This window comes from Centroberyx gerrardi, chromosome 20, assembly GCF_048128805.1.
Source record: "Centroberyx gerrardi isolate f3 chromosome 20, fCenGer3.hap1.cur.20231027, whole genome shotgun sequence".
In the NCBI taxonomy this organism is placed as follows: Eukaryota; Metazoa; Chordata; class Actinopteri; order Beryciformes; family Berycidae; genus Centroberyx; species Centroberyx gerrardi.
In genome coordinates, this window is record NC_136016.1 from 11,615,483 (window position 1) to 11,635,052 (window position 19,570).

General features: G+C 46.0%; 1 protein-coding gene across 2 annotated transcripts in view; it reads right to left on the reverse strand.

The window, feature by feature from the left end:
- Positions 1 to 297: 297 nt before the first annotated feature.
- Positions 298 to 19,570, reverse strand: part of srcap (Snf2-related CREBBP activator protein) — a 34,948-nt gene continuing 15,675 nt past the window's right edge. For both annotated transcript variants that reach the window (XM_078290662.1, XM_071898504.2), the window contains 15 exons: positions 19,194 to 19,363; positions 18,520 to 18,665; positions 17,988 to 18,203; positions 16,477 to 16,641; positions 14,585 to 14,914; positions 13,740 to 13,915; positions 12,697 to 13,010; positions 12,130 to 12,332; positions 10,945 to 11,114; positions 10,427 to 10,623; positions 9,233 to 9,347; positions 8,248 to 8,373; positions 7,614 to 7,790; positions 7,190 to 7,273; positions 298 to 6,936 (listed from right to left, as the gene is read on the reverse strand). In XM_078290662.1, coding sequence (XP_078146788.1) covers positions 1,879 to 6,936; positions 7,190 to 7,273; positions 7,614 to 7,790; positions 8,248 to 8,373; positions 9,233 to 9,347; positions 10,427 to 10,623; positions 10,945 to 11,114; positions 12,130 to 12,332; positions 12,697 to 13,010; positions 13,740 to 13,915; positions 14,585 to 14,914; positions 16,477 to 16,641; positions 17,988 to 18,203; positions 18,520 to 18,665; positions 19,194 to 19,363 — 7,647 coding nt within the window. In that variant the 3' untranslated portion in view covers positions 298 to 1,878. The remainder of the gene's footprint in view (positions 6,937 to 7,189; positions 7,274 to 7,613; positions 7,791 to 8,247; positions 8,374 to 9,232; positions 9,348 to 10,426; positions 10,624 to 10,944; positions 11,115 to 12,129; positions 12,333 to 12,696; positions 13,011 to 13,739; positions 13,916 to 14,584; positions 14,915 to 16,476; positions 16,642 to 17,987; positions 18,204 to 18,519; positions 18,666 to 19,193; positions 19,364 to 19,570) is intronic.

Genomic DNA, 19,570 nt, shown 5'->3' on the forward strand with positions numbered 1-19,570 from the left:
TCACATGAATTTGTAGTATGTATTAACTGGAAGCAACAGATTTTCCCAAATACAGCAGTTTTCTAAAGGTGAAAGAGTCACCCGTTTGTAGAGAGGTTTATAGATATTGGATACCACTTAACCTTTGTGAACAAATAAGTCGTACTTAGTATGACGCCAGTGAGTAGCCTACTTGGTTGATTGCTTCGAGGCTATAACTTGATACATGATGAAACAATCTTGAGACAATTTATTAACCTGTATCACATCCACTATTAAAAGAACTTATTCCAAGAACACACAATGAAAAATGGCAACTAATTTTTGGTCTTTTTATTCAACTGTCATTTTGTCTTAATTTTTCAAGTAAGACGATGTGGAATTACAAGGGAACAAAGGAATGTAACAAATGAAAAGAGACAAATCAAAATAAGACCATCACCATAAACTACCCATCCCCTCAAATATCACCCTGCTCAAAATAGCTTTGACAAATCCAAGTCCAAAAGTAAATTGACAATTTACAGAGTCATCTGGAACTGTACCAGTATTTTTATTCACATATTTTGTCCAAGTACTTTACATGAAAGAAGGGCAATGAAGTGATAGTGACAAAAATTCAGGTGAAAAATAAAAATCTGAATTTGGTAGCACTGATGCACAGGGTGCGTTCCTTGATGTTGTTCAGGAGGGACTTTCTTTTTTGTCAATAACTGAAGAAGTTCCACACCCCAGCTTCAGGTGCTTCACAAGGCAATCTGAGGTTCAAACCCACTTGGCCAAACAGGCACTCTTATTTTCAATAACAATGGTTCATTGCCCTTTTAGTATAAATACATGACAAGGTGGACCATAACAATGACTGGCTTTGGGATGGTTAAGAAAAACAAATTAAGATTCTGCTGCTCCCAGGTTTGTGCTGCCAGTGAGCAAAAGATGTAAAGTCTTGAAGACAGTTTACAAGCTCAACAGACAGACATTTCGAGCGTCTGAGATACATTGTGAGGTACCAGGAACCTATTGATTGAAGTTGATGTAAAAACTTAATACTACACCACAATGCACTCAAAAGCTGTGGGCCACATTATCAGATGTGCAAATGAGAAATGCAAGGCTGGATTTAAAATGATGAGTCCAATGGACAGAAAATTACAAGAAAAGGGGGCCCAAGCAAAGACAAGCTCCAGCATAGTGCAGCAAAGATCACATTGACAGATCTGTTCTCTTCCTAATACCCTGGAAGAAATAATAAAATATGCATAACTTATCAACTGACTACAAAGAAACAATAGTCAGAACAGCTGACAAAATTTTCAAAACCAAGCTTTCTAAAACCTCCAACTTACAATACAACTGGTCACTCAAAAGTATTGTTTTGAATGTCGCACAAATGACTTTTCATTTATAACCCTAATAAAAGGGTGCAATCTAATCCCATCTTAAACACATAAGATCTGAGTTTTCCAGTCTTTTAAATGATTACAGTACATAATGTGAACTAACAACAACTTGCCTTTATTACCTCTTGCACCTTTGTCCCCCTCAAGTCCCAGGGGTGCATTGAACCACTGTCTGTATGATCTCTCCCTTTCAGGACTTAACACCAGTAACCATTCAGAGGGCACTACGATGGCGCCACCTTTTCCCCCTCTTAGTCCGGCATCCCTGAGCCTTCCCCCAGCTGACAATGGCGGAGCTGGCAAGGGGACCAGCTCCAATTGGAAAGGGAGAGGGCCCAAGAGGCAGGGAGGTCCCTGGCTTGTGCAGCACTCACTGTTCTCTTGCATTCATTAGAGTGCAGACAAAGCAGCAACCTTGGAGATCACGACATGTTCTCCTACAGTGCTCTGTTACAACACTCTCTCTTTCTTCCATTTTTTTTTTCCTCTAGCCCTCCCATCATGTCTTGTTGTGACGGTTGTGACTGGAGGAGGAGCGGGTGCTTGCTGCCGGTGACCGGGCCTGCACCGCTGCCAGTGCCGCGACACTGCGCAGCACCCTGTCCGGCGTCCCCTCAGTTCCAGAACTGCTGCCCACTTCCTGTGAGAGCTTCTGAGATCGCCTGCTGTCCTTCCTGCTCTCCCTCGCCTGGCCGTCTCTCTCCCTTTTGTCTCTGCGCTTTGCCCGCTCCGAGCTGAGGTCGCGCTCGCTGCCGGAGGAGGTGGCCCGAGAGCGGGACTCTCTGGGCTCTGTATTCTGAGAGCTGACGCTGGGGGTGCATCGGCTGCTGTTGCTGCTGCTCCGGCTTCTACTGCTGCGTCCGTCGCCCTCACCGTCACTGCTCATGCTGCTGCAGGCACTGTGGCCCCGGGACGACTGTGCCTCTCCCTCGCCTTCCTTTCCCTCTGAGGGCTTCTTACACCCCCTCTCTTTTTCCTCTGGTTTACACCTCTTGTACTCCATTTCCAGGGGTGGGACAAGAGAACCGGGGCACTGTCTGGTGGAGCGGGAAGCAGAGCGGCTAGACTGGGTGGGTGTGGAGGGTTTGCTGCCACTGGCTTTATTGTTACTGAGGTTTACAGAGTTGCTCTGAGGGGAGGCTGGTACACTTTTGCTTTTAGGCTTTTGGTTCTTGTCAGTGGAGGAGGCAGGGGAAGTCCCGGCGGCCTTAGCCCCTGAGTCTTTCCTAGTAGTGTGGCCAGGGGTGTCCACCCTGCCTTTCATGGCTAAGAGCTTGGCTGCTGCATTGAGTGCTGAGCACCTCTTCCCCAAAACCTCTGGCTCAGGAGGCAAGGAGGGTACACTGTTTGTCTGAGGTTTACTGTCTTGTACAGGTTGAGATCCTGCAGACTTCCTGGTGACCCTAACAGAAGATGTATCACTGCCAGACTCTCCACCTGTGGATGTGGTAGCATTGTTTGATGCGTTTCTGTCAGAGTTGCGTGCAGGCCTCTTCCCTTGCCGGTTGTTCTCCCTATCCTTCTCCTGGTCCTGTATCCCGCGCTTGGATGAGCGAGTCAGCCGGCGCTCCTTCCTGCTCTCACAGTTGTCAGAGTCAGAGGAGGACGAGGAAGACCTGGAGCGCCTTCTCCGAGAGGTAGCGGTGAGCTCCTTCTCACTGCCTTCCTCTCTATTCTCCCCCTCCTTATCTTCCTTTTTCTCCTCCTTTCCCGTCTCAGAGGTGACATCCACTCGCCTCCTCTTGGCAGGATGCCTATTCTCGTAAGTCCTCTTGTGGTGAGCATGGCGGGTGAGAGTGGATGTAGAGCACCCAGATGATGGCGAAGAGGAGCGAGCAGACTCCTGACTGCTCTGGCGACTGAGGGATCTTTTCTGAATGGGAACTTTCTCATCTTCAACACTCTCCTCCACCGCCTGTTGCTTGTGTTCATCTTTCTGAGGAACGAATGGGGTCTTTGAGTCGGGGAGGGATGGAGCAGGGGGAGGAACAGAGTCTTTGGCCTCTGAAGAACTCTCCACCTTTCTCTTTTTAGGCTGAGACGTACAGAACTCCTGCTTTTTGTCATGCACCTCCTTCCCAGTACCTGCTTCAGCCTCCACAGCATCTACTTCCATATCTGTTACTTTCTCTGGGTCTCTGTTAGGTGCAGACTCTTTCTGTGTTGGCTCCAAGGACTGCTTCTCTGAGCCAGCCACGGCAGATGAAACACTGGAAGTAGCAGGTGTGGGGACCTGGGGCAGGGCCTGTGTGGGGGCCGGGGTGGAAACCTCTGGAGAAACATCAGCGGAGGGCGAGTTGTGTACTGGAGTGGAGATGACTGCAGAAGTTTGGGTGGTGGTTGCAGGAGGAACTGTCTTGGTTGTGGCATCTGTGGTTGCTGCTACTGTGGATACTGATACAGGGGTGGCTGTGGCTATGGATGCTTGGGTGGTTACTGTGACAATATTTGTGGTAGCGACTGTGATAGACTTTGCTGGGGCTGATGTAGTTACGGTGACGGTCCTTACAGGAGCTGTGGTAGCACCAGTGGCAGTTGTTACTGGGGATGTAATAATGACAGTCTTTGCTGCGGCTGCGACAGGGGTGGAAGTTGTGAGTTGTTTGGAAGGGGTTGTCATTGCTGGGGCTGAAGGGGTTGTTACTGTGACTCCCTTTGTTGGAAGCGACGTAGTTACTGTGACCGTCTTTGACTGGGCTGTGGTAGTTACATTGGCAGACATTGTCGTGGCTGCAGCAGGAGTGCAAGTTGGACTAGAAACAGCAACAGACTTTGCTGAGGATGCAGTAGCCACTGTGACAGTTGTTACTGGGGCTTGTGTAGCCGCTGTAACAGTTTTTGCTGTTGGTGAGGTTGGGACTGTTTTGGTAGGGACTTTGGTAGGTGTTACATTAGTCCTTGCCTGGGCTGGGGAAGTTGTAACTTGATTTACTGCAGAGGATGTAGTTGCTGCAACTGTCTTTACTGGTGCTGAAGTAGCAACAGTGACAGACTTAGCTGGAGTTGTGGTGGGGACTGTGTTTGACATTGCTGGGGCTGATGGAGTTGCTTTGACTGTTTTTACTGTAGTTGCTGTCATAGTTGTTGCTGCAGTGGGGGAAGAAGTTGCGAGTGGTTTGGCTGAAGCTGTAGCTGGGCATGATATGGTGGCTGAGACAGTCCGGGTGACAGCTGGGGTGGTTGTGACAGTGGTTGGGGTAGAGGTTGTGGTGGGCAGAGCAGAGGCTGGTGGCACATTCTTTACAGTAGTAGTTTTAGGTGTTGAAACCGACTTCACTGTAGAGGTGGCTGCTGGTGTAAGGTTCACTGTTTTTAAGATTGTGGTAGCAGCTGTTGTGCTCATTGTGGCAGGGACAGATGTTGGAACTGCTTTGACAGTCATGGCAGAAGATGACGCAGGGGATGGTTTGGAGGGTGTGGTAGGAGCTGATGTGGCAACTGTGGTAGTTTTGACAGGGTCTGGGACAGTTGTTTTTACTGTTGTAGGAGCTGTAGGTTTTGGCTCTGCAAGTGTTGGTTTTACAGCCGGAATAACTGTTGAGACAGCGGTGGTAGGAGGGGCTGGAGCTGTGGTAGTTGGAGTACCAGTGATTGGGACAGAGGCAGGAATGGGAAGAGTGGCGGAGGGTGCAGAGGAGACTTGGGCTGATCCTGTCATTGGGCCTGGAACTGTAGCTGGAGTTGAACTAACAACTTGGGCTGGGGCTGATGTGGAGACTGCCATGGGAGGTGCTGAGGGAGATGTCTTAACATTGCTTGGTGGACAGGGGACCAGGGGTGCAGGTGCAGTGGGTGTAGGGACTTGGGCTTGGCTTCTAGTAGGAACAGAGACTTGGGCTGTGCTTGGCGTGGAAGCTTGATCTGTTTTTGATGTGGAGGCTATTGCTGGATTTGGAGCAGGGGCTGAAACTGGGGCAGGTACCTCAGTCTTAGTGTCTGATTCTTCAGCTTTGGTAGACGGGGAGGCCTGACTCATGCTGACAACAGCAGCTATAGGGGGCTGGGACGTCGGTTTAGTGGGGGGAGACAGGGCCCCTGGCTCTGTGCTAGCAGCAGTCTTTGATAGTGGGCCAGATACAACAGTGGTGGTAGGGCTTTTTTTAGAGTTCTGTCCTGCACCAACATTGTCTAGCACAGTTGTTGAGTCTTTACGGGGACGACCCCTCTTACGTTTTGGGGAGAGAGGGGGGCTCCCCTCCTCACTTGGTGAGGTGGGTTGCAGGGGAGGGGACACCATGCGTTCCGGCTCAGGTACTCTAGGGGGAGTCTTAGGGGGCCGGCCCCTCTTTCTTTTCACTGGTGCCATAACAGAATTCAAGCTGGACTCTGCGGAGACGGAGGCGGTGTCCTTGCCTGGCGGCATGTCCGTTTTCCTGGGTTGGTTCCCTCCCCTGCCCCTACCCAGATGCTGCTGCTGTTGCTCTCCCAGCTGGGCAGCCATGCGAGACTCTGTTTCCAGCCTGCGTCGTACAGGAAGATTCCTCAGCACAGGCATGTCAGGAGAGAGATGGGGTGGGGAGTATGGGGGGTAACATCTGACAGGCTGGGGGTGTGCAGAGACGTTAGGGGTAGAGTCTTGGTCCTGAGCAGATTTGGTAAGGGTCCCTTTAGTTTTGCCGTCAGGGCTCTGTGATGTGTAGTCTCTGCAGGGTTCGTCGGCCAATCCGCTCGTGTGCTCCTCCATTGTCGTCTCCTCCGAAGAACCTCCGCCTCCAGTGCCGCTGCCTCTCCTCCTTCTCCTCCTGGGCTCCTTCTCCTCCACCACAGTGACCAGCCGCCCCGGGAGTTTCCGCAGGACTTTGGCTGATGGGGAATCTTCAACCAGGCCTCGCAGGACCTCACCATCAGCTGACTGCCGTTTGCGAGGTGAGCGGGAGCTGGCTAAGGGGGGAGACAGGGAGCCCTGGTCTTTGCCGTCATCATCTCTGGCCTGAGCGGAGTACAGCTGATGGTCCACTGGGCAGCTGGACTCTGGCGATGACTCAGACACTCCCCTCTCCTTCTCCTCCCTCTCTGATTTACAGGAATACCTGCTGTCTGTCTCCCCAACAGTGTGTGGTTTCCCCCCAGGGGGAGAGGTTGGGGCAGTGGAAGGCACTGGGCTGGGGAGGGAGCGGTTTGGTAGAGTCCTGGTTTTGACGGTCTGATGATCTCTGGCAGGAGATGAGGCTTTTGAGGATTTGGAGGAATCTTGAAGCCTGGTTGACGAGGTGGTTTTGTGATGGTCTGTGCGGGACGGGGTGGTAGACACAGCAGCGATGTCTTTGGCAGCTCCTCGTCCCCTCAGACCAAAGCGGAGTCTCTCAGGCACTTCTCTGGGGGTGGGAGGGTCAGGCTCAGGTTCGGGGGAGGCCCCGCGCAGCCTACCGCTGGTCCTTGTAGAGGTGACAGTCTTGTCCTTGGGTTTACGGCCACGGCGGGCTGGGGTCGACTGAGCAGGCTCTACAGAGGCTGGTGGTGACAAGAAGTCATCATCATCGTCATCAGATGATGCGTGGAGCTTTAGGCCCTCCTCCTTGGCCTGGTCCAGGCCCTTCCTGGCAGCCTCCACCTGCTCCTGGACGCGCACACACAGGCAGAGCAGATTTTACATTACATTTATGCAAAAGGTGTTATAATTATGCAAGCATGGTTTAAAAAAAAAAATAGAGGGTTTTGGTTCTGTAGGACATTTGTGTTAAGGTTTGGATTTAAGATTGGCCTTTAATGCAAACTGAAAATTATTATGAAACTGTTAAAAAGGTGAGCTGATGGGACACAGAACTCTTATTTCAATTAAAATTGTAAACAAAGGAAAGATGTGGTCTTACCTCAGCTTGCTTCAGCTCTTCTTTGCACACATCTTCCAATGAGGCTTCCAGGAAGTTCATGGCGTAGCGCTCAATGGGAGTGAGCTGGAGGTAGGCAGAGAATATGGATTAACTTTGTATCGGCTTCATTACTGTAGTCTATTTTGAGTTATATATTGTTGAGTCTATATTACTGATCTTGCCTGGCAACTAGCAGTAACCATTCACTGTAATTGCAATTATTTAAACCATGGATGGAAACTTTATTAGCCTTCTAGCTGCGAACAGTGCTTGCTTGCATGGACAGCTACCAAATTGTTCTCACAGAATGGAGGTGCTTTGAATATCATAGATATGAAATGTTTTCATGCAAGAGTTTCAAATCTTTATGTTCTATCCCAGATTTAAATTAAGAATTCACCCACAAAATTGTACGATCACTCACCTGCTCCACCAGAGCAGCTATTTCCTGTTCGGCTTTAGATAGTTCCTCCACTTCCTCTTGTTCCCCTCCGTCGTCCAATGGGATGTTCTCATTGAACTCAGCCAGTTCTGCCACCTGCTCTGCTTTGGCCTGGGAGGCTGCTACTATGTCCTCCTCATCCTCTGCACGACACAGGGCCTGCAAGATTGGTTTCAAGATGATCAGGTTATCTGTATATCACCATGCTGATAACAAAAGCCTTGGTTGTTTTGATATGATCGCCTTAAACCTCAGTGAAAGCAGTCTGCAGTTCTTAAATAGACCAGTCCAATTTGGTTCAAAATTAACATGTCCCCACAAACACTGCAATTAAACAAAATTGTGACCCATCACAGCATAATACCCCTCTCTTTTCTTAAATGAGAAGGACAAAAATTTTACAAATGATTCCAATATACCTCAATAAAAACCATCAAAGCACATAACAACATGGAGATCATCCACCTTAATCCTGTGGCTTGCATATTTCATTTTCAAAAAGATGCTGCAAAAACCAGTGTTTTTGGTCACCTTATCACCAAAAGGTATGAGGGGAGTAAGTAGATATAGACGTATGTGCTCTACATAAGCATATGTGCTATGTGATGTGTCTGACCTGCTCCAGGATGGTGGTGCTCTGTTTGGTGGCCGACTCCTCCTCCTCAGCCTGGGGCACTGAGAGCTCCACTGCCACCTCTCTCTTCTCCCCGTCGTTCACATCAAACAGCTCTCGAATGGTTTGCTGAGGAACAAAGAGTGAAGATGAGACACATTCGACACAGAGGAGAGTGGTTTTGTGTACTTGTCAAATTTCAAAATGATTAATGATATAAAAGCTCTGTTAAGCCCTGTGAGACTACCTGTGATTAAGGGCTATACAAATAAACTTGAGAAGTGCTTAAAAAGTAATTGAGAACACCACAAAAGAAAGTCAAAGACTAGGTTTCACTGTGTTCCTTTGTATCATATACAAAAAGGAACAAGCACAAGGGAAACAAGGCCAGCAGGATGTCTACCTCCAGGGACAATTTGAGGAATATGACAGGGAATGGATAGTGGTTCACCGATTGATTGACTACCAATCATAATTGGCCAATAAGCATTCTAAATTAGGTCATCGCTGATCAGCCAATCACCATTTCAACTGCCCAATCAAAAAAGGCAGTGAGGAGGCACTTGCTCTACCAGTGGCAATAGGTGAGTAAGCACGTCAGTCATCAAGCACACACACTTAAATGTAATTACTGTATTTGGATAAAACCTATGATTTATTTACACATGGACGGGCCACCTATATCATGCAGCCAGAAGACAATCTGATAAACACAGGGCTATATTTGAATTCTACTATTTATGCTTGCTGTGCACTTTTCCATGATGTGCCCTTGTTAGCAGAAAGTCTGGGTAAAATTTATTGCGATCACAGTGTTAAAAAAACAAACAAAAAACAGCAATCGAAATCGGCTCCAAAAAACCTGAGCAGTGCATCGGTCCCTAGGCACTTTTTTGCATGTGCTCCCCATCTTAATTATAGAATGCATGTATACCTGCTAACCACCCTGCTTGTTAAATTTGTGCAAATGCCCTCAGTAAACCCCTACCTCTTTGAAGAAGGCGGTGGTGAAATTTCCTCCTTCAATAGCCATATCTCCCAGCATCCTCTTCTGGTTGGCTTTCTTTAGAATATTCTCTTCCACCGTGCGCTCGCTGATCAGCCTGAAGAGGAGGAAGAACATTGATTGATTATTATGTTGTTTTATCACGTCAGCCCCTCTTTCTCTCACGACACAGCCCGCAGACGCCACAGAAGCATGATTAGGCTGGAGAGTAGTGAGGCAGGATTTACGGTCACGTAGCCTACCTCACATCTGTTCAAACGTAAACAAATCAAGCATGGAGCAGTTTGAGGAAAGACTGGACATCATGCTGCCATCTATCCCCCAAGGCGTTCCATTAAAAAAAAAGCGCAGACAAAATCTTTGCGGCAATTTGACTTCATGTGGGCTAGGTTTCCAGACCGAAATTTGCCAATATGATAAGTTTTCTGAAATCCTTGAACCCTTTTCTGTTACATGAGTAAAACATATTGTGAGAAAATACTTGCAATAAAGTATAAAATCCCACCTTTGTGTAGCTTCTCCCAACTGTTCTCATATGAATGTCTGAAACATGGCCGCTAGCCTACTCTTCTACTACGCCTCTTCCCTGTGAGCTGTGAAACGTTAACCCCGATTTTATACTTTATTGCAAATATTTTCATACAATATGTATTACTCGCGTAATAGAAAAGGGTTAAAAGGATTTCAGAAAGCAATTACATGTCTTGTGCAATGTTCTGCACTACTATAAATGACTGGACTGTGTGCAACGTGTCCACAGACATCCGCACACACCATGCGCGTGCGGAGGCGCGGGACTATAAATAAGACTTAACATTTCACTGAGCCCAACCACTTTCATATCTGGTTAAGAAGATTCGACAGCAATGTGAGCAAAATCAGATTTTTGTGTGTCGTGACATGTTATGTAGTGCATGCGGATGTAATCGGATGATTAAGGCTGCATTGAAAGTGACAAATTACAAAGAAAGGAGAAAAGAAAGAAGTTGCCTTGTTTATATTCTTACCTGGATATTCTTACCTGTATATAGCGACTGTATACATGTAAAGCGTGTCTATTCCCTGTCCTTTTGTCCCTTTGCTTAGCCTGCGTTGATGTCTTGTTTTGTGTTGCCTATGTAAATGCACTGTTGTGATCAGTGTAAATCAGAAGCGACACCAGCGAGGTCACAGTACCTGTAGATGTGGACGTCCCGGGTCTGGCCGATGCGGTGGCAGCGGTCCTGTGCCTGGGCGTCCATGGTTGGGTTCCAGTCGCTGTCGTAGAACACTACCGTGTCGGCTCCGGTCAGATTCACCCCTACGCCTCCGCTGCGGGTCGACAAGATGAAGCAGAAGATACGCCGATCTGCGTTGAAGCGCTCCATGAGGGCCTGAAGGAGGAAGGAAGGGGGAGAGAGCGAGTTTTTATTATGTTTTTGTTGTGTTTTTTGTTTTGCTACTACCAAGTCAACTACTATATCATTTTATAGCATTCTACTGCGTGACAACCACTACATTCCTGAGATATTTTAGTACTGCTTAGACAATACACTATTTCTATAGAGACAAGTCTGCAGCTCAGATAATAAATGAATAAAAAGCAATAAGAGTACTAAGTCAGTTGTCCTTTTGTGACTAAACTAATCAAATCAATCACAAATTTTCTGCTGCAGTTTCACATCTGACTATGTGAAAATCCTGTCAGTGCCAACCTGTCTCTGCTCCACGCGGGTGCTACCGTCCAGACGAAGGTAGATGTGTCCGTGGTAGTTGAGGAACTGCTCCAGCACATCCAGCATACGCGTCATCTGAGTGAAGATCAGCACCCGGTGGCCTCCCGTCTTCAGCTTCCGCAGCAGGGTGTGGAGTGTCTGCAGCTTACCTACACACACACACACACACACACACACACACAATGAGTATACCAGTACATGAGCTTAGTCACACCAAGAATTCCAAGCAATAGTTCATGTCCTAGCTGGGATCTTATTTGCTGTTTATACATATCTTCTTATCCCATTGACAAATGTCTCTGTATACATGAAAAAATAGTCTATTATTGGCAACATTACCATGGAAACAGAGCTTATGCACACCGAGAACAGGATCAGATGTATTCCATGCTTCATCATTCTGGTTAATATTATTATACAATATGTAATTATTATTTGCGTGTTTCCATAATCAGGATTAGAGGTTAAACTTGTAATTAAGATATGGTGATTATATGAGCTGAATCAAAAACTGAAAATTTGGATGTCATGAGAAATAAAGGCATTTTTATCTTCACCCAAACAGACTGAAATTTCTGAGATATTTTTACTGTACTGACCTTTTCTATAATACATTGGTTCTTTAATAAGGTGATTCACAGGCTCTCTCAGACAAGACTAGATAAAGTGGCTAACGAGAGAAGAGGCCCAATTACTTCACTTACACTTTATATATAGACGTCACTTTATAAATATAGGGGGAGTTTCATTCCAAAATGAGATATCTACCATTTGAAAACTTTCCCCAACTCTCATAAAATGATTGCTGGCGTTGGTTCACTATGAAATATTAATTCAGGTATTACTTAGTTGATACCTTTGTATCTAAGAGGATATAAATCTCTGCGTTTTTGAAATATTGAGCAGTGATCATCAAGTGGAAATACAGCATTTTGGAATGAAACCTTTGTACAATAAACACTTCTGCCTCTCAGACCTTTTTTTTCACGTTTACTCGTCCTTTAAGAATGCCACACAGTTGCTGTGGAATTTATAATTTTCCTATATTTTATGATTTTGAGATTAGTAGTTTAATGTGAGCCATTTATCCGAGTCTCATCCAGAGTGACTTCAAGTAAGCACAGCTGTAGAATAAGCTCTTAGATCTTCACCATCTCGACTTACCACAATCATACTGTATGAGCCTCAGGTCGGGGAAGTGGGTCCTCATGTTACACTGGATACGGTGCAGGCTGCCTGTGAGTGGAGCGAGCTCAGCCGACAGCATGGAGGAGAAGACGGCCTGCTTGTGGCTCAGAGAGGGAGGAGGGTGGCAGCAGTGCATGGAGATGGTAGGAGCCTCCACTGGTGGTATCACAAATGTAAACCTAAAATGTGATAGAGAAACACACAGCACCATGGTCTTTAGGAGGCAAATTCAAGTGATTTTGTCAGTGGTGATGTTTCACTCGTCTGTTCCTTATTGAGCAATATTACTGAGCAAAGATTAATAAAAGGAAACAAAGCTGTATTATTGTGAATATTTACATTTACAATAAGCATTTTCACACACATATCTAAATCTTTTTAGGATCGTAAGACAACACATACTCTCAGTGTGTGCAGTTCACGGTCTTAGACCATGTTGGAAACAACTGGCATCGCTTTGGATTCCCAGTGATGTACTCTGTGTGTCGATCAACCAATCAGATGACTAGCCAATGAATATATCATCATATGTCATCTGCCTACCTGTCTATAGTGTCACTGAGCAGCTCCAGCCTCTCCTCAGTGCTGCGGATGGCCTCTCTCAGGGTGCGACTCTGAAGCCAGTGGTCAGCTGTGTTTAGCGACTGTGACGACAGGCAGCTGCTGTGGCCCGACCGGCCCCACTCTCCCAGGGAGCTCAGGGGGGCCGGCGAGGGACGAGAACCGGGGAGAAAAGTCAGGAAGTCCAGAACCTCCTGGCCATACATAGGCTTTGCCCCGCAGTGACGCTCGTTGACTCGAATGATGAAGTCCAGTCGGCTGTCGCGTTGCTGCTTATGGCTGTCTGCCAGCCACGACTGATGGGGAAGAGAGATATGACAGTCAGGTAAAGACTTTGGCTACTGATGGTGAAAACTGGACAAAATAGCAGAGATCATGTTTCAAATATCTGTAGAAGTATGAGTGTTAGATTTAGGCGTCTTGCAAATGATGAGTCCAATTACTAGGCTGTTAACGTGTGGCAAGATATATAAAGCACACCTTAAATATGTGAAAATGCAACTACTTTGAAGTATAAGTTAAAGCAATAAGCCCCAAGTGGCTGTTGTTTACAGTGATTTTAGAACAGCTAAGGGGCGTTGTTAGGCATGACGCGGAGCGGAGCCTAAAACCCCCTTAGCTGTTCTAAAATCACTGTAAACCACGGCCTCACGGGGCTTATTGCTTTTATAAAACGGTTACTACATATACCTGGCAAGGTTTCATAAAATAAACACACAGCAACAAAAAATGCAGTTAATTATTGATAACAAATAATCATTCTTCCGCCAAGCAATGTAGTTCTTCAGCGACATTTAGCAGAATGGTTGCCAAGCAACACACAGATGCAGACACAGGCAATTTGTTTGGCGCAGTAATACTGATGTGATGCGGTCACAGGTGTGTGTTTATAGAGTATTTTAAAATGGCTTCGAACGCAGCTCAGCCAATCATAATCAAGGACTGGAACTATCCGTTTTATAAATAGTATTTTTAACCAGGTGTGTTGATGACATTATGAGTATAAAGAGAACCAGAATGCTCACCATGTAGAAAGGAGAGCGAGGAGGTGGGCGAGGTGCTGCCCTGGGTCGAGGGTGGGTTTTTGCACCTGTACTGGACCCCGACTTGGGAGGCGCTGCCGTTTGACTGGTGCTGCTATCGTCATGTGGTGCTGCTGAAGACTTGGATGAAGAGGAGGAGGAAGCCACACGAACTGGAGCTGAGGAGAGGATAGAGCGCAAACAGAGCAAGAAAAACAGGTCTGTTGTGAACAACTTGATTCCACAATACAGCTGGTCATGGATTTGCATCAGAGCTGGATTCAATTCAGTTAATTCAGGGAGCGGATTTTCTTCAAAATTCAAACTTTTGGCTGTCAGATCCAACCAATTAAGGAATAATGATGAATGACTGCTCTATTATTAGCAGATGAATTGCAGCTTTTAGATGCTGAATCGCTTAAATTGAAAATAAATTGACTACAGCCCCGATTGGTACACAGGAACCAATCGAGTTTTGTACCTTGCTATTATGTCTGGGGCAAATAGTATTTGTACATACCTTTTGACATTTGTTCTAACCTGCTTGGAGTACCAGATGGGTGGGCATCAGTATCAGCATTCATTTGGTGTCAGATAGGTTGTCAACCACAGAAAGTATTAAATATACTAAACTGACTTTCAGACACATCCCTGTTGTCTAAACTTTCATGCACTGAAATGTATCATCTTACATGACACTGCACACATCTACTACTCAAAGCAGGTTAAAACATTGGGGGGAAAATCATCTGCAAAAACTGTTTGACCCAGTTCTATTTGCCTGCATACATACAGCCTTGTGAATTATAGCTCAGAGTGAAACATCTTATTCAGGCTCATACTCTCACCTGGCTGCTCTGCGCTTGATGGCGGAGGCTGCACTACTTTCAGTACAGGGCGAGGGGTCTGGGGCTGACTTGGGGTTGAGCTAGGGATTCTGGGGGGAGCTATAGTGTAGTGGGCAGTGGCAGGACCAGGGGTGCGCTGGGGAATTTGCGATGGAGCAGGGTTTCGGACAGGGGGTGTGTTGGCGTGGTGGTGCGGGGAAGGGGATGTCTGTGGAGCGACACGAGGGGAAGGGGCCACTGCCAGAGTGGGCACAGGCCCGCCCTCCTTGCCTGCTGTCTGACGCACAACGATCTTCACGATCCCAGGGCTGCTCACCATGGAAGGGGGCACTGAGGAAAAATAAAGGAGGAGGAATATTAACTGTGAGGAACAGGGATGCTTCACAGGGTGCACACACACAAGGTTTTTAACCAGATATATTAGCACAAAATAGGCCATCACAAACAAATTTAAAAGATGTGATTGAAATCTGATTTTTTGACAGAGGCTCACAGAGGAGCCTGACCTCAAAAAACAAGGGGGCAGCAAATTTGTTATGTAATTAGTGCAAGCAAGTACTATGCACATAACCCGAGTTAACAAATACAAATCAGCAAGGAAACCAAGCAAGCCAGAGACAGACAGCAAGACTGAGAGCAGACCTGGTAAAAAGGAAAAAAAAAAAACTGAATCTGGTTTCAAATATTTCAATTAATTGAGGAGGTTTTGATCTAACACTGCAAAGTCTTAAACTCAAAAGTAGACATATGCCTTGCAGATTAAATTAAGATAAACCAAACACTCCTCATGATTTTTGGATTTGTATATTTGAAACAAAACAGGAACAGTTTTGTCCAGGTCTGTTTGCGAGGCAGCACGCGAGAGAGAGGGGGAGAAACCTTGCGAGGAGGCATTGTGAGGCAGCTGAGTCCCAGAGGGAGCTGGAGAGGAGGTGTTAACAGGGTGTGTGTTGGCTGCGCTGAGGACAGCCACCTGGGCAGGCTGGCTGATCAGGTGGTGCTGCCCCCCGCTGGACACCAGGTGCATCACATTACCTGTGGGGAGAGGGTGAGAGTCAGTCACACAGGCACTCAGACAAATACTTTCCCCAGTTTCCCAGTAATCACATCACAGAAGTCATACCTAATTATTTACAATGATTTCAATTATTCCGTAATTGCGATATTCATTATCACTTAATCTTGTGATCATGATTATTTGTCTTGATTTCAGGAACCAAAATGAATTTATTGCACTTTTATACCTTTTTCACAGTCTTACTTATATTCTTAATAATATATTAATAAATAATAAAAAATAATAAATGAGTACTACTTTATTACTTTGGGGTGCAGCTACAACCCTACGGCAAACTTTGCACAGAACCTGTACTTGCCAAAGTATCTCCAAATGACAGACGACGATCCACTTTTAGAACTAAAACACTGTTTTCACATTTAGACTTGGGAAAAGGATTTTCCTCTTTAACGATGGGCCAATCCAATCTTTTCCACTTTGCTCATCACTACATTTTTCCAAAGATGGTCTAGGTTTGGTGAGGCTTCTCTCTTTCTTTCCCCTTGGAGCTGCCTACTTCTCCATCTTAAATTTCATTTTGGTCACGTTGTGTATTCAAAGGTTGTGATTGGTCGCGTGTAATCAAAGTGCCTGATATACGACACTGGGACTTTATTGAAAATCTAACAAACACTTCCACGATTACTCATGGAAAGAAAATAAAATTGAACATATAGAATAAAAAAACAACAATTAACTGTTTTTTACATGTTCTACAAAAAAGGTCATCAAATCTTGCGGCGTATGAGAGGCTGATGTGACATGACACAAAAATAAACATTCCATTCATTCCTTCATCGTCCAACAATAAGTACAAGATGTCTCTAACACTAACCTTGAACTGGGCGTGGAGGAGCTACTGGGACTTGGTGGATCTGGGCTCCAGAGAGAGTCAGCTTGTTGCCCTGAAGCTGGAAGGTGACGGGTTTACTGCCCTGGCATGTCGACACAGGTCGTCCTGCCAAAGAGGCAAGCTGGGCTATGCTCACTACCTCACCAGCTGAGGAAGGCAGAAGGAAAGATCATGTGGATTAGAAACATTATTAAACTCGTACAAAACTTGTACAAATACGGTCAAGCCTTGGTTCACAGGTTGATGACAATCCTGTCTTCACAACAGTGTAACCACGCTTGCAAGCTTCAAGCTTGCTTAAAAGTGTGGGGCTGGGTGCTGAAGGTTGGTACTTTTTTGTCATCGACCGAATCAGATCGGTATTACTGTGTACCAAAGCATGTTGAGGTAAAAGGTGACAACTTTCAATATACACACACAACACAAACTTGCACAGCACTGAAATGACTTGTTGCAGGTGACCGTCTCTGTTTTTAGCATTCTAGCCAATGCTAGCTAAAACAGAGCTTGCATCGATTTAATAGACATTTTTCTAGCTTCATTGCCTAGCCTAGCCCGACAAATCAGACCCATGGAATACGCAAGCTATCATAGGGCGTGGCACCTACGCATTGGCTAATCACAAAATGCCAAAAAACGACAGCTTATAGTTACTTTGACTTACCGGGATGCTGTGTGTGGGTCTGGTCTCTCTCCCCGCAATGTATTTGTGATGATGTAAAAACAATAAAGTATGGAAAAAAGTGTCTCTGTACTAAGATCTTTCCCCAGTGTAAACATATCTTGCACATGGAAGCTGAACCTCAAAATGAAAGCCCCCCATACGCTGCGCTTACTTGCAAACTAGTCCCTACAATAAAAAGTTGATTGCCCCATGAAAGGTACTGAAAAAGTATTGATTTAGCACCGGTGTTGAAATCAAGGTCCCAGAACCGGTAACAAAAAGGATGACAAAGGTGTGTGTGCGTGTGCATGTGTGTGGTGGTGCTTCCCTAAGTAGCTGAATGGATATTTTTATCAAAAAACCACTACCACTGAACTAGTAAAATACTGAAGCAGACTGGACAGACTGGCAACTCTCCTTTAAGGCGGGGGCTATTAACTTTTTCAGCCCAGATAAAAGTGAGAAATTTAGCCTCTCAATCTGGGATCAAAGCTCATTAAAACATGTTGCTACTCTTGCCATGTGCAGAGCCACCGGCAATAGGCCCAAGACCTATTTTGGGTCCCAATATGCCATTTGGTGGCTGCTTTTATCCAAAGTGCCTTACAGTACCAAGACCAGAGGGATATTACAAGAACAAGATTACCCAGTCAATTAGTTCACTGTGAAAAACAACTATGTAATTCTTCTGTAAGATTTTAAATGTTTTTTAGGGATATCCTGTAGTCTGATCAGACAATCTCATCATCACTTATTACTTCATGACAACTTTAAGAGTGATCCGTAGCACAAATATGAATGAACCAATCAAAGAGGAAGTTGTACTTACAGGGCAACCTAGCCTGCATATCCGGACTGAGTAAAACCCTCTGTGGCATGACGGTGCTGGGGGGCGGACTCGGATGAGCCGGTACGCTGGGCGTGCAGGGAACAGTGGGAGGCCGTACGGTCAGCACCGGCTTGGGGCCGCTGGACCTCACTGCAGTTTGAGCAGTAGGATGCATGGCAGGGCGAGGAGGGGGCGTGGGTGCCACTGAACACACCACTGAAGGAGGGGGGAGAGGGAGTGGGAGAGAGAGATGAGAACGAATAAGAGCAAGAGAAAAGGGGTTGAGATTGGGGTCATGAAAAGATAGATAACGTTTGATCCAACTGTGCCAAAGGTTTCTGTGAGGATTGCCAAATTGGATGTGAAATCAGGAACTCTGGCAATATCTACAGAAGTTTGTTTTTAAATATGCTGAATTGTTTATGCCTTGAAAAAGATCTGCAGTTAGAAACCGACTTCATGAGAGAAAATCAATTTCTGCCTCCCGGACTCTCTTTGTCATGTTTTTGTTTAAAAGAAGGGTTTTACTTACCTTGTTGAACTATGGGAGCAGGAGTTGGGGTGACGTCAGTTACCATTGGGGGTTTGGGGGTCTGAGCCGCAGGGGGCACGGGGCAGGTGGGTTTGTTCATCAGCAGGACCGGTCGACCATCACCTTTAGGAGGTGGCTGGAACATCCTGACAGATACACAGACACGTACTCAAATATTATATTTTGCATTACAAAACGAATCGCATACAAATATTACACTTATCAAGCATGTGGTTTCATCACCCACCGACTTGCACTAGCATTGCTGAGAAAATACTAACAGGAGGCAAAAACAAAAATACCATTGCAAACCTTTTTTTAATATCTTAAGAGGAGGCTTTGTTTGTGATCAAGACATAAGCCTCTGAAAACACTGCACCTTACCATTGAAGAATACAACATTAAAACATTTAGGGGGGTGGCAGTAGCTTAAGAGACAGACACTCTGCACTCTACTCTTCCTTCCCTGAACTACTAGGTGCCCTTTAGCAAGGCACTTAACCCCTAGTTGCTCCAGCGGGACGGTAGAAGACTGGCTGTACAGGAACGCTCCCAGATGTGAATATGTGTAACTGTACTAATCTGAGGCTTGATGATGCATGCTCAGCCATATTCTTCCTTGTATAAATTCCAGTTACAAAAACCATACAAGACTAAGTAGCTGGATTGTTTACCTGTTGACCTTCATGCGGACTGGTTTGGGCCGTGGAGCGGGTTCAGGGGACTCCACGATCTCCTGGATGAGTTGGCGGCTGACCTTGTGACGGGGCAGGAAGATGTCTGCCTGGTACCGGGACACGTGGCCCTCCAGACCAGCCAGGTCAAACATGGACAGGTCACAGCGCTGAGGACACAAAAACAAACAGCATTTTGTTTAAGTTTTCGTTCAGCAGAAAATCCTGTCTTGTATTGGATTTCATCTTCAGAGTGATTGGCTCGAACAGAAAACATCAGAACAAGACACAGGAGTGAACAAATCCTCAATTTATGAGGAAGAAGATCCTTTTGTACATGTATTCCATTTCACCTTTCTTATTACGTGATAAAAAAG